General features: G+C 27.9%; 1 protein-coding gene across 18 annotated transcripts in view; it reads left to right on the forward strand.

Annotated features, from left to right (window-relative positions):
• The window catches only part of LOC107447618 (uncharacterized), a 156,763-nt gene that overhangs the window by 96,491 nt on the left and 41,677 nt on the right, over positions 1 to 18,595 (forward strand). For 3 of the 18 annotated variants that reach the window (XM_043039533.3, XM_071186541.2, XM_071186542.2), the window contains exon 1: positions 14,030 to 14,226. The exons of the other annotated variants lie outside the window; for them this stretch is intronic. In XM_043039533.3, the coding sequence (XP_042895467.1) occupies positions 14,187 to 14,226 (40 nt within the window). In that variant the 5' untranslated portion in view covers positions 14,030 to 14,186. Of the gene's footprint in view, positions 1 to 14,029; positions 14,227 to 18,595 lie in introns of those variants that run through there. 18 annotated transcript variants of the gene reach the window in all.

The following is an 18,595-nucleotide window of genomic DNA, read 5'->3' on the forward strand; positions in this document are numbered from 1 at the left end:
TACGACGTATCAATTAATCTTTATATTTCGGAATTTTGAACAATTAAGTGAGAGGTTTTTCCCTCGATACACAGTTATTAACTTTTGATAATTTTAAATGTTTTCCTCATAAACAAAACTAAATTTTTTTTTAACAAAATTTGAATTTCAAGTCAAACATGGTGTTTAACGTTTCAAAGGAAATTTGATAAATAAAATGCAGCGTAAATGTTTGCATGCAATTATCAACACAAAATGCAAACCTCTATGATTTTCACTCTGTTGAAACAGTTGATTAAAATTTTAAATCTTATATATTCACTGCAGATTCATTTTTTACTTAAGAGTTGGCAAAAAAAATTTGATCTGGTTTAGTTTTTGAAAAATATTCATCATTCTTTTGAACCTTAGAAAAGATCACGCATTTTAAATTCTGACATTTCCCCCCGTCTTAGATCGCTTTTCCTTCCGACCTCAGCAGGAATGCTAATATTCTTCTCAGCTTTCTTTTTAAGTTTCCAAGAAAAAAAAATGTCACCTTTGGCATCAATTCCTCTTTTTGTTAATAACGCGTTTGCCCTGGATACAAACCACCCCCGACATTTTTTTTTCTTTTTTTTTTCTGTTTGAGGGATCTGTGTGTGAAAGAGAATATTTTTTTCTTTTTCTGAAGATTAAACACGTCAACTTTCAAAGAAGCAGTGCAGCTGCATTTTACGCGAGTGGTTACCGGGATTGTAATTGGATCGCGTGTTTCTAAACTTTCGTCTTATATACAAAGAAAACAGAATTAGAATCAAAACCAATTTTTGAAATGAAACATGTAACTTAAAATGCATTTGCATGTTAGCATCGAATGCAATGATTTATGATGATTGAACTGATCTGAAATATATATATATATATATATATATATATATATATATATATATATATATAATAAAGAAATAAATACAAGAAAACACTAAGAAAGTTAAGAAAAACAATAAGTATCATTTATTGCGCTTAAGCTGCAAGTAAACAGCACTCATTAGATAAGTTCAAAATGAAGAATAAAACAAAGAAAAATTATAGACATATGAAAAAAAGGGGGTGGGAAATAATAAGTAAACAAAATTAACAAACAACATTTTATTATTAAAAAAAAAAAATGAAATGTTAATTAAAAAACCGGAAAAAAAGCCAGAAAAAAAAATGATATAATCTTTTCTTCAGCCCACACGATTATATCCGCAAAACAGAGTGCTTTCTGATATTGTATCAATAAAGCCAAAGCAAAATATATTAATACAATAGTGTGAGGAGCACTCAAAAAATTTTTTTATAAAATAACTACATAAAAATAGATCATAAAAAGTAAAAATAACATGTAAAAACAGATAATAAAATATAATAAAAAGAAAAAACATTAAAAAGGGGGGACTATAAAGCGAGTAGCAAAATCATAACAACTTACATGGACGGATATTTTTCAAGAAATATTTTTATCAGAAATTAAATTTAAAATTGATTTTCTGAATTCTATATTTCAGTATTCTGAAATAAAAAACACGAATTTGTAAAAAAAAAAAAATTATTTCAGAAACAATTTTTTTCTTTTTTTAGGTGGGGACAGTGGGGACAAGTGAGGGAATGACATATTGGTATATTTTAATTACCTAAAATAAATAAAAAATAAAAATTGATAATTTTATTTTTATTCTTTTGTTAGCTTGCATTCTGAAGGACACTTTCCCTGAATTTTTTTTTTCGTAAGCTGTAAAACAAACATAAATATACTGGGGACATGAAAATGACTGTTTTTGTGAGAATGACCCATACATATATATATATATAGCGTAATAAATAAATGCAAAAAACCACGAATGAAATTAAGAAAAACAATAAGTTTTACTATTTTATTTGTTGTAATTTTTGTAAAAAAACTTTTGAGTGCTCCTCACACTATTGTATTGATTTATTTTGCTTTGGCTTTATTGATACAATATTAGAAAGCACTCTTTTTTGCGGATATAATCGTGTGGGCTGATGAAAAGATTATATCTTTTATTTTCCGGATTTTTTAAAAGAATTCTATCCCTTTTTTTTTGGATTTTTTTCTCCAGTTTTTGTTATTTTTATTATTATTAATTTTCTTTCCCCCCCTTTTTTCATTAGTCTGAAATGTTCCTTTGTTTCATTTTTATTTTGAACTATATATATATATATATATATATATATATATATATATATATATAGAGAGAGAGAGAGAGAGAGAGAGAGAGAGAGAATTTTATTAAAGTAAGCGCTGGAGGCCGCCCAAAAAAGAGAACATTACATACTAGTGGATGTGGATAGATAGAGGAGAGACAATTGACTTGGAAAGAGGGTTTTTGTATCTTTCTGGACAATATATTTAAATATTGATAGGTCTTAGTAACGTGGGACTATTCAATTCCCCCAGCCACTAACGACGCATCATCACATTTTTTGAGATAATTAGATCAAAATTATTACTTTCTTTGTGGGAAATGTTTTAAAAAAAGGATTGCGCTCTAGATATAAGCTCTATTTATGGATTATATTTAATATATAATTCTTTTGACATATATATTTTCTATTAATTTCATTAAGAAATAAATATATAAATAAAAATGTAGCCGATTATGATTTAGTTGAAGAAGTCATTCAGCCTGCGAAAATCCGTTTTAACCTATAGTGCATTTTCTAAACTATTTTTTAAAAGAAGCAATATAGATGTAACTCAATGATTTAGTTGAAGAATTCATTAAGCCTGCGAAAATTTATTTTAACCTGAAGTTCAATTTTAAATCTAAAGTACGTTTGGGTTTTATTCATTAAATATAATACTGCGAAAAGCATTATTAACAGATGTTAAAACAGGTTTAAGATATCCATAATGGCAAGTAAAATGTAATATCTATGAAAACAAGTTTTAATCCATTTTTAAAATATTTTAAACTGGAACGAAAGAAAAGATTTTAGACCGAAAAGCAAATCTGACACTCAAAATTGGTGAAGCAATATTCACTTTAAAAATTTTATAAGTTTAACGACTGATTCAGTTTAATATAAGTGAATATTTATTCATGTGAAATTAGTTATCTTTTGAAAAAAATAAGTAATGTTACAAAGAATAATTAAAAGTTTACCTAATCATTTAAAAATAATTTTATTATATATCTTCTATAATTCAAGAATTATTTAAAGCTGCGTGTTTGATAGTTGCGATTTTTTAAATTTTTAAATGTGTATTCCATCCATGTGCATCGAAAGAAATTATGTATATTAGTTTCAACTTCTATAATTAGAAAATTGTTTTCGGGTGTGTCGTCTAAATATCTACAGTACATTAGGATGGATTAGGTCTTCACATAGAAACAGAAACACGATAAATTTTACCACATTCTGGTAACTTGGACCATACTTAATCAAAAGTTCGCATCGGGTTTGAAATCAAAAATAAGTACAACACATTTTATAAAACAAAGTATTTGTTCATCAGGACTGCATTTTCTATAACTGTCTCAAAAAGTTTTATGCATTTTCAAATTTCGTTTTCTATAGAAACTGCATGATTACTTTTTAAAGAAAGCCGTAAGGACAGTTTTTATTTCTTCCTCATTTTGTTTTTGCTATTTAATTTTCGGGATGAATTTTAATTTGTTTAGGATTCTTCTTTTAACGTCCAAAGTTTTGTTGTGTGTGATAAGCGACTTGTGAAAAATAGATTAAAACTCACAGATCGTCCACCTATTTGTTGATCACATTCCTCTGCAATCTCACCAGCGCATACCACAATGCTTCATCATCATCATATCTGGCTAGACAGCCCAGGGTGGGCCAGTGCCTTCCTTTGAATTCGAATCCACTTCTCTCTACTTTTGACACTTGTTCGCCAGTTTTTCTCCTTTAGAGTAAGGAAATCAGTCTCAACTAAATCCAACCATCTCAGCCTGGGTCTACCTCTTTTCCTGTTCGTTAGGGGTTTGTGTAACAGGATTTTTTTTAAATTTGAGTCATCATTCCTTCTGAAAATGTGAGCTGCCCAGTTCATTCGATGTATTTTAATGAATTTCACAATATCTGGCTCTCTGTAGATTTTATACAGTTCAGTATTATATCGTCTTCTCCAGGAATTATTTATTTTTATCCCACCAAGGATGGCCCTCAAAACTTTTCTCTCAAAAATGGCAATTTTAGTTTCACCAGCTTGAGTTAGGTTCCAGGTCTCAGATCCATAGGTAAGTATTGGCCTAATTAATGTTTTATAGACCACAATGCTTAGGACCATTCAATTTAGATAAGACACAAACTTTTACAATCATTCATATATGCCTTATACTTGAGTGTGATCAAAATAAGAACACACCAATATAAATGAAACTATCAGACAGCAAAATGCTTAATTCTTGTCTTTATCAGCAGGAAAAAAAGTACCGGCTAAAAAGCACCGTGGAAAAAACACTGGAAATAAAAGTTTCAATTTAACAACCAATAAATTTAACATAAAATCCGGTTTCAGCCATTGAGTCTTAATTCGATCTAATTAAATATTTAATCTAATGAGTTCTCTTTTAAGTGTAGCCTACACAGTAATATTTAACTTGCCTCATATCATATTTGAGACATGAACGATTTTAGAGACACCTATGGTACAGATATATAGAGAATAAGAAGAAGAAAACATTTTTTAAAAATGTCTTACAAATATTTTTTAGTATATGTATGTGATTTTTAAAATTTTTACGCCCAACCTTTCACTTGATATTGCTATCAAATTTCTTTCTCAGACCAAAAAAATACGAATCTTTAAGCTGTCCGTATTCCCCTCAAATACAGCTATTTTAAATATTATGTAAACAAAGGAATGCAATGCTTGAAGTCAAAATCGAGAGTAGGATCCTCTAAATGTAGACTACACAGTAATTTTTAACCTGCTTTCTATCATATTTGAATCACAAACGATTTTCGCGACGCCTATGCTATAGATCAGTGGTTTCCAACTGGCGGCCCGAGGGCCGGATCCGGCCCGCGAACTAAAATATATTAGTTAGCATTTTTTTTTTTTGCGGACAATTTTCGTAAAAAATCTATATGGGTTTAAAATACTTTTCTCGTTAATAAAAACCTAATTTCTTTGTTTCTGTGAAATTTATCATACCAACGGTGCAAAAAAAATTATTTCTCAGGTTTTGCATCCAAGAAAATATTTATTCAAACACAAAAATAATCGTGTATGTTGCTCTTTTCTATTTCATTTTTATGTATTTTGTGAATATTTTTTTTCGAAGAAATTCTCCGATTTAACTTTTTGAAACCACTCATTTTGGACGAAAATATTTACACACACATTTGTAAATTCTAAATTTAAAATGTAAGTATCTATTCTCTGGTGGTTATAGCAGATAAACCTCAATTTTGTAATTGAACATTTTGTGTGCTACTATGTAAGTTTTAATACCAACCTTTTTAAAGTTTTATATCTTAACAATTAGATATCTTTTGCACATTAATTGTTTAATACATGGGTGCACATTAAAGTTATTGTAGCCCGAATTTTTTAATATGCAATTAAATATTTTTAAAAATCTACTTCTTATTTTAATTTGTATTTCAATACTTTTGTTTTGTACAACTTGGTAAAAATCTGACAGTAATATTTAATGTTTCTACAAGCATAAAAGAGTCCTACATAAAATTTTGATGAAGTTGCGGCCCGCCATTTGATTTATGTTCTTAATTGTGGCCCCCGGCCTCATGTAAGTTGGAAACCCCTGCTATAGATATATCGAGAAAAATGAAAATTAAAATAAGAAAATATGAAAATGATTTATAAATATTTTTCAGTATATGTATGTGTTTTTTGAAATTTTGACGCCCACCTTTTCATTTGATATACCAAAAGAATATAAAAAATATTTTAAGTATCCCCTAAATGACTCCCTCTATACAGCTATTTATTATATTATGTAAACTGTGGAATGCAGTGCTTAAAATCAAAATCGAGAGTAGGGTCCTATAAATGTAGGCTACCCAGTAATTTTTAACTTGCTTTCTATCATATTCGAATCATAAACGATTTTAGCGACGCCTATGCTATAGATATATCAAGACAAGGAAAAAGAAAAAAAAAAATTAAAAATGTTATTTAAATATTTTTTAGTATATGTAAGTGCTTTTTTGAAATTTTGACGCCCACCCTTTCATTTGAAATTGATATCAAATTTCTTTCTCAGACCAAAAGAATATAAAAAATATTTTAAGTATCCCCTAAATGATCCCCTCTATACAGCTATTTATTATATTATGTAAACTGTGGAATGCAGTGCTTAAAATCAAAATCGAGAGTAGGGTCCTATAAATGTAGGCTACCCAGTAATTTTTAACTTGCTTTCTATCATATTCGAATCATAAACGATTTTAGCGACGCCTATGCTATAGATATATCACGACATGGAAAAAGAAAAAAAAAATTAAAATGTTATATAAATATTTTTTAGTATATGTAAGTGCTTTTTTGAAATTTTGACGCCCACCCTTTCATTTGAAATTGATATCAAATTTCTTTCTCAGACCAAAGAAATATAAATGCAGCTGTATATAATCATATATGGCAGTACTTTTACTTTCGTTACTTGTACCGCCGGTACAAGTAGAAAGTACGTACTTTTACTTGTACTTCGTTACTTTTTAAATTTAGTACTTTTACTTGCACTTTCGTTACTTTTTTAGAGAAAAAGTACATGTATTTGTAACGGAAATATCGAATGAAATCGTTACTTTTTTCTAAAACTCGGTAAGCTTTCTAAAAAAAAATAATTAAAAAAACTGCTTACGTTTTTTTAATTTATAAAATTAATGAGCAATATATATGCATTCATAGCTAACTTCGCGTTTAAATACCTTCTGTTTCAACTTATACTGCACATTCAATTATTTTTTACTAGCTCAAAGCTATCTGAAACCCCGTGTTTGCTTTGTTTATGTTTGTGCTTTTAAAACGCGCTTCTAAAGAGTAAAACAATTTTAAATCAATGGTAATTTAAATAAATAAAAATAATAAACTAAAAATTAAAATCAATAGATAAAATTTCTTTTTCGCGCAAATCCATAAAAAGTTTGATATTAAAATTATATTTGATTTTAAAATTATATTATACGATTATATTATAAAATTATATTATAATATTCTTCCGAATTTAAAAATAAATTGATATCCATAACTTTCAAAATTAAAAATAATTAAATAAATAGCAACAATTTTGCAAAAACATTAAAGAACATAAAAATATTATTCAATAAAATTTTAGGTTACTTTGAATTTTCGATTTTCTAGAAATGTACTTTTAAATCGTTACTTTTTTTGTTTAGTACTTGTACTTTTACTTGTACTTTTTACTCGTTACTTTTTAAAATGAGAACTTTTTACTCGTTACTTTTTTTAAAAATACTTGTACTTTTACTCGTTACTTTTTAAAAGTAACGTTGCCATATATGTATATAATATATTTAATCAAAAGAATGCAATGCTTGAAATCCAAATCACCTTCAAATGTAGGCTGCAGAGTAATTTTTAACTTGTCTCATATCATTGAATCATAAAAGATTTTAGTTACTACTATGATTATCGTTTTATTTGTTTAGGGGCCGTTCAAAAAGTACGTACACAAAAATGGAGAAATTTTAAACCCCTCCCCCCCCTTCGTACATTACCGTACATAAGGTCTTACTCCCCCCCTTAGAGTACGTACATTTTATTAGTCTACCCCCCTTTTTCATAAAAATTAAAATAATTATGTTTTAAATAAAATTAAATATTTACTTAAGGAGTGTGTAGGATGAAGTCAAATTTAAATTTGGTGTATGTTTATAAAGTACGTACTTTGTATAGTACCTCCCCCCCCTCCCCATCGTACAAAACCGTACATAATAGCAAATCCCCTCCCCCCCCCTTCGGGATGTACGTACTTTTTGAACGGCCCCTTATTGGATTTACATAAATTTGCAGACTTGTTTCCTCAATTTAGGCTTATTAACCTTATGTTAAAATTAGAACAGATAGCGCAATACAGAGAAGGACAGCACGAAGATACATCCTTAGGTAACAGCGGGATTCAAACCCGCTACCTCCACCCTGTACACAGCGTTTGGCAAGCGATACCATTCGAGTAAACGATTATGCTATAGATGCATAGAGACAAGAAAAAGAGAGCAATTTATCTACAGCATAGGCATTGTTAAAGTCCTTTATGACTTAATTGTGATATGAGGATAGAATTACTGTGTGGCCTACATTTAAAGGATCCTAATTTTGACTTGGATTTCACGCATTGCATTCTTTTGTTTATTTAATATTATAAATAGCTGTATTTGAAGGGGTCAGTTAGTGAACACTTCAAAAAGTTTTTTATTTTTTTGTTTTGAGAAAGAACTTTATCAATATCAAATAAAGTGCTGGGCGTCAAAATTTCAAAAAAACACATACATATAGTGAGAAATGTTTTGAAATTTTTAATTATAAAAAATAGTCTAATAGTTACTGAAAAAGTCTGTTAAATTATCAGATTTGAATTTGCACTAAAATATAAAGTCCAAAGAAAGTAGTTTGAATTTTTTTTTTTAAATTCATATTCAAAAATGTGTCAATAATTAATTGTGTAAATTAAAGAAATTTCAATGAGGAATAACTGTGAAAGAATAACTAGAACTAATTAAGTCCAAATTTGAAAAATTATTGCTTCTAATTGAATATTTCATGCTGTGTTTCATAACCGTAAGTTATTAGAATGATAAATGTAATATTTTTTCACTTATTTAGACCAAAATTAGCACAAAGTAAGGAAACAATGCATGAAAAATATGTTTAATAAAAATACTGCGCTCAAAGGTTAAACACCGGGGTCCTTTACTCCTTAAAATCTTTGATAAAATAAATTGTGCGAACTTCAAGTCACCTCCAAGTATAAATCCTTGGTTCTTTACCTTGCCTTAATCACTGACTCACTTTGCCTCGTGAACCATTTTATGCTATGGTTTAACTTAAACGAAATATCTTTCATTTCAGCACTATTTTAAATTTGTAGCTAAGTTTCTTGGTATTTCAGCTCAATGTAGTGATATTTTGCTTCAACCCTGAATTGATTTCTTTTGAGAGTTTCAGTGTTAAAAATAGTTTAAGAATATTTTTTTGAGGGGGGGGGGAGTGATTATGGATTAAGTGGCTGATATTTTAAAGAAAAAGTTCTTGGATAATTGCTTAACATGTCTTATAATTTTGTAGGTTAATCTGATATAAATTTTACCAAAGAATTCTAGAATTAAATGGGAAACGTACTTTTCAAAGAACGTTATAACAAAGAGAATCCAGTTCCTTATGCCCATATTGAAAAGGGGCTTGATTATTTTTTATTATATAATAAGAGATAATTAGCTTAAAATTTTTTCCTTGGTATAATTCGAAGTATTTCTGCAACAGTCCATTGGGGGCCAGAGATATCGTCGACACAATCCTATTTTATTTAACTAATTTTTATAGTTCATCCACTTATCGAAACAGTAATGCCGCTCTTAAGCAGTCGTAATCGTAGGGGAGAGTGGGGTCAATTGTAAGAGGATACGATTGTAACAGAGCAAAAATTTCGAGTGTCGGGTTCTAGATTTGGTTCCTAGGTGGCGCACAAATCTACATGTACAAATTTAATAAATCTACATGTACAACCCTGCTGGCAACCATTTTTATGTACTTTTGAAAGAGTTACATCACAAAAGATATTTTCACGATACGTAAGTTCTTTTTTTGGTATTATAATATTATATTGTTACAAAGTAATTTTGTTTAAACAAATAAAAATTATAAACCGAATATGTAAGAAGACACCTTAATTAACATTAAAAAAAAAAGGTTAGTTTTGTTAATTAACTAGCATTGTTTTTAACAAATGAAGCTGAAATGGCGTCTTGGGGACGATTGTAACAGCTGAAAATAAATAATCTTATGTTTACAAACCATTACTTAACTCTTTAAGAACCACCAATAGTTTCCTATATCATTTATAGTATGTTGCATGTGCATTATTTTATTTGTCACCTTTCACAGCATAAATTAAAATTTTTAACCCCTTAAAGTTAAAAGTTTAACCCTTTAGGTTTCTGCTAATTATTATTTTGACTCCTAAAATATCACTACTATTTTGATCAATAAAAAAATATATCACAACTATGATAATATGTATAATTAACTATGTTTTAGTTGAATTTATGAACTGTTACAATTGACCCCGTAAGTAGGGACAATTGTAGCAAGTGCACGACTGTCAAAAAGTGTTAATAACTAATATAATAACATTTAAAATAAGGTATTTTTTTTCTAGTAGAGGATAGTCTACTTTACTCGTCTGTCAATTAATACTAATAATATATTGGATTTTTTGTTAGTTAAAAATAGTTAAGTAAAAAATTTTACAATTGACCCCACTCTCCCCTATGTTTAATAACAAACATTTTATTTTTAAAGATGATTTAAACATTTTTAAAGAAAAGTGAAATATTTTTATTAATCTGAAGCAATTGATAATAGGAAATATTATTCGACATTTTAAAATATGTTAAATTTTCTAAAAATTCTCGAATTCATGTTTAAAGAAGCTATAAAAACTTAATTTCATCGAATTTTCTTGTCATCTTTGTTTAAACATTATTTTATTTTCTTACAAAAATAATTTAGTTTTAAACACTAATGACGAGATAAAAATCATTTCAATGAATCATTTTGGATCCGATTCAATATTTTGCCATGGGCAAGGAGCTGTTGGCAAGAGTTGGCTTCTTCCAAGTTTATTTTCTAAACCAACAGACATCTTGAAAAATATAAATAACTCTTTTTTTTGCCTCCTCAATTGCATCATGCCTGTTAAATTGGTCTTGAATTGTCGAAGCAATGCCAGTAAGGCACTGTTTGGCCACGGTTGATTATGATGTCTTAGTAACGCTCCTTTTTAGAACAATATGGAACAAGAAGTTCCCGGAAGCAACTTGTCTCAGACTATCTTGCTTCAACTGGAAAAAATCGCTGATTTCATTTAACTTCAAGTTACGGCTAATGTGACTGAATTGGATAAACTCCCACGGATGAAATGTAATTTAGGACAGGATTTGACACCTGCAACTTGTAATAGAAACTCAACTCTATTAAGTTAGATAGATGGAAAATACAATGGTGAGCTTTAATAACAATTTACTTTAGTTAAAAGTTGGTTAGTTTTTGTTAGTTAAAGTTACATTAATTAAGAGAAGATCATATTTTAGGATTAATATTTACAAATTATTGTATAATCTATAACCAAAAAAATAATTATTTAATATTTAATAGGTATTATTAATTTTTATTGGAGAGCTGTTAATAATCGAATCAATCAGCATCAAAAGAAAGTATCACTGATTAACATCGAAAAAGGATAAAAAGAAAAGTATTGATGCTATTCGATGCTTTGTAGTATTGATACTATTTTTTTTAATAATTTAGTGTATTGATATCGATAGTGATATATTAATTACGATTTTAATTAATCGATCTTGCTTAAATTAGAAGGAATCACTGATTCTGTTTAACTGACGGGGAGAAATATAATGAACTTCCATACTGCTTAGTAATGACATTTCTAGTTTTCAAAATTTAAAAAAAAAAAAAAAAAAAAAAAAAAAAAAAAAAAAAAAAAAAACTTAATTCTAGTTATTAAAAACAAAATATGCGGTATTTAAATCATCCATTTGGCAACTTTTCCGTTAATATGGTAATGATTTTCTAGAAATTTTGGTTTTCAAAATTATAGTTCTTATTACAACACATTCAGTAAAGAATACTATCCCGAAAAGTAAATTTAACCGAATAAATGGATTTTATACCATGCTCTAAGGTATCGTGAAAAACATGAATTTCACCTTAATTACCAAATTTTATCACATGTTATAAAATCATATTTTATTTTTAACTTTACCAAAATCCTTACCAAAACGGTACGGTAAAAATTACCGAGCTACAATCTAAAGCAACTGTATACATTAACTAAAGTAGCTGATATTATACTGTTAAAAGTTCCGGATCGAATTACAGTAAAAAGTATCGGCACTTTGGGTGCATTGTCCCATAAATAAATTTTGCCATAAAATAAATTTTTACTGTAAAATGTTATACCGTAAATTTTGTAGTAATATTTACAATGATTCAGTGTTTATACGCTAATTATTACTATAAAAATTACGGTATATCAGATTTTTTGTTCCGTTACATGTTCGGGTAAAAATGGAATGGTACTTTTTACCGTAATTTGATCCAGCATTTTTTATAATGAAGCCATTTAATTATTTATATCAATCATAACTAAGTAAAACCTTTAAATACTTTCCACTTGTTTCACACTTAGTTCTTTACATTTTGTTTGTTTATATCTGCTTTACTTGTTTGTGAACAAACTTTATGCTTATTTTAAATTAAAATAAACTAAATAGGAAATTGCAGTTTAAATATTGATTCACCTTTACCTTCGTATTCAATGAGATTTTGTGTTTCTGTTTAACCCTAGATTGCCGAAGGAAGTCATTTTGACTGCTTTTAATTTCAATTAGAAAAACAATGGCGTTTATAATGACACAATTTCTTAGAATTTTGTGAGTTTTTGTACAACATATAATTTTTTTATTGTTAATATTTACTAATAACTTGTTATATAACTGTAAATAATATGAAAAATGTTAAAAATTAATTTTAAACAAATTTATTTATGCATTCACAATCCAGTCATTTTGACTGCTTTTGGGCAATATAGGTATATACTAATTTCCCCCCTTTCTAGTGTTAATTATCTTTTTGAATCAACAAACTTTAGTAAACAAGAAAAGCTTGCTTCTTTTTTTCCATCTGTGAATAGTTCGTTATACAATCTAAAGTGAAATATAACTAAAACTATAATTTTAGCTGAAACAAAATTATAGTCAATATATACGGCATAGTCTATACACACAATAAAATAAAAAAAAATTCTTATATTTTATACAACATTATATTTGTATTTAATTTGAAATTACGTTACATTTTTAAATGTTATAAATCTATACGGTGAAATTTTTTTGTGTAATATTACTGTACGGTATGTTAAAGACATTTCTGGTAGAAAAACGATAATTTTGGTAATAAAACCAAAAAATGCAGTATTTAAACCATTTATTTGGATAATTTTTCCGTTCATATAATGGTAACGGCTTACCGGAATTTCTGGTTTTCAAAATTATAGTACATATTACAACCAAATTAGAAAAAAAAATACAAAATTGAAAAGTTAACTTAACCGAATAAATTGTCTTTATGCCTTGCTCTAAGGTATCGCGATAAAATTACCACGTTTATCATGTTACCAAAGTTATTACCGCAATTAGTACCGAAGCGCTTCGGTGAAAATTAGAGAATTATAAATTGTAAATCCCATAGAACCAGAAGTACGGTAAATTTAACCTTATTCTAAAAGTGTTCATAATACTTTTTTTCTCAGTGTATTATATTTTAAATTATCATTTACTTGTAAATAAGATTAAACTATAGATATAGTTTATCCTAATTATTGATTAAAGTATAACTATGGTTAAAATAAAAACAGCTAAAATATATAAAAATTTATCTTAAAAAAACCCTTATTTCCATTGTAGTCATCAGTTTATGGAAAATATTTCTAAACTTTAATCGATAAAAGCATTTTGTATTCACTAAACTTTTGCACATTTTAAGGAGACTTTCATTTAAAATTCAATTTCAAATTAGAAATGTTTCATAAGCTTTAATTGCCAACCAACTCTTTGATTATTGAGTAATTGCAGAATGAAAAATTTAACCAATGATTTTACACATACGTCACATTTACAGAGGGAAGAGATAGCTTTTTTCAAATTATGATTAGCGTTTTGCGTAAAAGTGACGAAAATAATTTTAATACAATGATTCATCATTCAAAAGATAATGTTTACTGAATGATTCCAAAGATTAGATTATTTAAAGAGTCTTAATACAATTGATAGGTTAAAAATGGAAGTACGATTGTTAGATTCTAGTATATTATTGAGTAGAATAGTTCTGTAAACACATCACTCTTTTTATATATGCTTTAAAATATTAGCTGTTGTGTTAAATAATTTGATTATAATTAAAATTTATATAAAAAATGAAACTCTATCAGTTTAGTGATTATAGTACTATAAGAGGTAATTATAATAATATTTTATATCATATTGTATAATATTTGGTATTATATATCAGATAGCAATGTTCTGATTATATTTTAATTACTATTAGTTATTTTTTTCCTTTATGCAAGTCATTTTGAATAGCATATGACATAGTTTAATTCATATAATTTTGCATTATATTTTCTGCATTTCTAATGCTCAAAAAGTGTTGAAATTTTCTACACCTGCATTATTTTACATTCATTCCGTACTTAAAACCCTCCAATTCCACATTAAATTATGGTTTAAAGTACCGGCACTTACGGTGCATCATCCGTAAAATCTATTTTTACCGTAAAATATTATACCTTATTTTTACAATAATATATTCAGTGATATTTCGGTTTTCATGACTATAAAAATTAAAATTGCAAATTTTTTGTTCCGTATCATGTTCCGGTAAAAATGGATTTTAGGGTAAAAAGTTCTTGTACCTTGAGCACCGGTTCTTTTTATTATATTTTATTCCTATTTTTTAAAAATTCCTCTTATAATAGTTTATAAACCCTTCTACTCTGATTTTGTATTTAATGCCTTTATCACGATCAGTTTTTTTCGATAAAGTAATTATATAGCTAAAAATGTTTACGTAAAAGTTACTTTTACAATATGTTATGAAACTCATACACATAAAAATGTCATTTATATTATTATTATTTTCGTTTTTTATGTGCTATTTTATAATTCACCAAATTCTTTTCCTAGAAATTTGTGAGTTTATTTTCTTCTTTTATATATCATTTTATAATTATTTAAGTGCAATATTTTATTTTTTATGGCGTTCTCCAGTTCATTTAAAATAACTATTCGATTTTTGTTTCTCAATTTGGTTCAATTATTTTAATTCTTGTAATGCATAGTTTCGTTTTTATCTCTGAATATTTTTTTTTAATTATATAACCACAAAACATGATTCGAAGCTTAAATTAGGATATTTGATTGCGTTATCGATTGCGATGCGCAAATTTTGTTTATCTATACAAAGGATTTTAGAATTAAAAATGACGTTATACATAACCAAAACTTCCCAAAATATTTTTGTAGCTCAAAATATACTAGTGGTAAAGAGCATTAAGAAAATAAATGTCACTGTTCTATTTTAGAGTTCCGATTTTTTTTTCACCACCCAGCATTTATAACCACAAACCAGCTAGTGAAGTTTCCTGCACAACAATATCTTAAAACCAGCTTTCATTCACTGCTAGGTGTATAGCGGGGAAACAAATAACAAATGAGTAAAACTTTTTATTGTTATGATTTAAATGATTTTTTTATTTTTTTTATTTTTATTTAAACGACTTAAAACTCCTCATGCACCACAAAGTATAGCATGAGGCTTACAGTTGTAAGTAGAAAACGAAAAGAAGAAAAATTTACAAATTTACATTAAAAACAAAATTCCGCAAGGCCGCAAGACTTTCAATACTTTTGACTTAAATACTTTCGATTTAAATGATTGCAAATAATATTTTAAATTTGCCTATTCAAAACTGTAAAGGAAATTAAAAAAAGCAAAACGAAATGAATGAAAAGAGTTTTTTTTTAAGAGTTATGCACGATTAAAAATTTCTGGGAAAAAATGCTTAGTAACTGTTAGTTAAATTTTTTATCTTACCACATTCAATCAAAACAAACAGATCAGATTTGTCTATATCATTACCGGCTGAACGGTAGTTCAAACTCCAGCTTTAACACATTATTTCTTCCTTTCCTTCAACACGTGATGAGTTTTCAGTGTCCACCGTTCCTCAATTGGTACTTTTGGACAACTGGAGTACGAAACTCTCTTTTATGCATAGATGGCAGCATCACAGATATGCTTATTACAAAAAGTCATTATTTTCCATCTCACCCGTTAGGGGGAACCACTAGATAAACTAATTAAGCTACATTCCACGGTACACTTGATAAAACACTATTCAACCACAACCTAACTCCAGTGTTCATTATATAATGAAAGGCCTAACGTAACTTAACTCCTATGTCCAGTTGCATTTCATTTTTACGATTTTGAAACCATGCTCTTTGTAAATGATTACAAAACCGTATGGTTTTGTATTCGCGGTTTTTAATCAAACCAGTTGTAAGCAGTTTCAAATCCGCAGAAGTGAAAAAATGTTCCTAACTATAAACTTTACCGTTATTTGGATGGATAGGCTGTTGTCAGTTATTTTATTGTAATTTTAGAATGAAAATTCTGCCAGTGTATAATCTTAACGATAGATTAGAATTTAAATTTGCTAAATTAGAATTTAATGCATTTAAATGTTAAGTAGAATGCAGTAGGATATTTTGAGAAAAAAAATTGATTAATACACAAGAGTTAGTTTTGAAGTTTATTGAAAAGAAATATAAATCGTATACAAATAATACTTTATCATCAAGTAATTTTTAAAAAAAAAATTATTAAACTGAAACATTTTATAATTTTTTTTATTTATATTTTTATCTTAATCCCATCTTGTTCTCATAAGCGATTTTTGTCAATTCTTACATTATATGATAATAATACTATTTATGAAAAGCAGAATTGAAGAATTAAAATATAAATTACTTTCTTTAAACTACAAATCCATTTTGTACATTTTTTTAAAAATGCATAATTTCATTGGAATAAACAATTATAAGAAATTCGAGTTCAACGGTCAGAAACGAGTCGATCATTAAATTCATACAATTGTTAAAGTAATGTTTTTAACCGGTGCTATTTTTCGTGATATATTACCACTCTTTTAAACTTTTCTTTTAAAAATTTATGTAGTTTTTCATTTGACCCACATATGGTTTAATTTTACAACAAAATAATTTTATAAGTTTAGTTGTTCATAGAATTTAAAAAAATCAACTTATTTCTGATTTTTTACAAAAATTAACATCAAAGGTTAAAATTTTGTTTTAGTACATTCGTTATGTGCTTATTTTTAAATTATTAACTGAATTTCAGATCACTTTCATTTTTTGTAAATTAATATTTGAACAAATATTTTAATTTCATTTAGAAATATTTCTTTTAATGCTCTGATCAATACCTATTTTAAACTTATATTAACATTACTTTTTTGACATTTTTTTAATTTGTTTTAGAAAAACTATTATTTGTTATAATTACTTTGCCTTTTTAATATTATTACTTTGCTTGTATATAATCTTTACCCTTTACAGAAGTTTAATGAAATATTATAATTTCAAAAGGAACATATTAATACTTTAAGATTTGAACGTTTTTATAAACTGCATGAGGGATAGAATGATGATATTTAAATTATTAGAGAACCGATATGCTTAAATTTTTGTAGGTGCCTAAATCCTTTTTAATTTTTTAACCAACTTAGCTTAATGACAAGGTTTGCAATTGTCTAAAACTAACCTTACATAAGTATTGTGGTATCTTCAACTAAAGCCCTTACTCATTTTTTTTTCATTATGAAGATGCTTGATAGTTTCTTTTAAAATTCCTTTATGACTTCACGTGGCACTTTGCAAAATTTTAAAGATATGAAGACTTTTTCTCTGAATTATATCTCGATGTAAGTTACTCATCACCTTTGTTAAATAGTTGTATTATTCAGTCAGTAAATTTAATATTGATTTGCGGCTATCAATAATTAAATCCGTAACCTTGTAATTTTGAACCCAATCCAGAAAGTAAGGGAACTCTCGTATAATACTTTGGTTTAACTAAACTCTCCTTCTCTTTTTTTCTGGAACCAGCATGGATTTGCGTTAAAGGGAGAGGATAACCAGAAAAATCTCACAGTTGGCTTGATGGCCAAGGGATTCCAACTCATAATCTGTCTAATACTGGATATGCTTAGCATCAGCCCTATGGTTGGCACTAATCGTTCAGGAGCAATGTACGGTTCTCTTAGTTATTTAACCTTATTAAGGGGCGATTGCTCTAACCGAGCCATTTTGGCTAGGATATACGTTATATCTGGATTAGCTGGAATTTTGATTTCATTGGTACAAAAGTCAAAAATGGCTCAGGGGATAGAATGTTCGCCTTTCAATGAGGTGAATCGGGTTCGAATCCCGACGATGGCTGGTCGATGCGAATTCCGCATCCGGCTTGCACCGACCACAGTGCTGACGTAAAATATTCTCAGTGGTAGACAGATCATGGGTTAGAGTCCCCTTGCCGTGAGGCTTATAGTGGTCTTCCTCTCCATATAACGCAAATGCGGTTTAGTTCCATCAAAAAGTCATCCACGAAGGCAAATTTTCCCCAATACTTGATCCAGGAGCTCCTTTGTCTTCTTTATTGGGTTCAAACTTACAAGGCTATGGAGTTGATCATTAGCAGTCGCAAACCGAAAAATTGGGTCGACTGTTCAATTCCGGTTAT

This window comes from Parasteatoda tepidariorum, chromosome 9 (assembly GCF_982258835.1).
Source record: "Parasteatoda tepidariorum strain Cologne lab strain chromosome 9, Ptep-v5.0, whole genome shotgun sequence".
Classification (NCBI taxonomy): domain Eukaryota; kingdom Metazoa; phylum Arthropoda; class Arachnida; order Araneae; family Theridiidae; genus Parasteatoda; species Parasteatoda tepidariorum.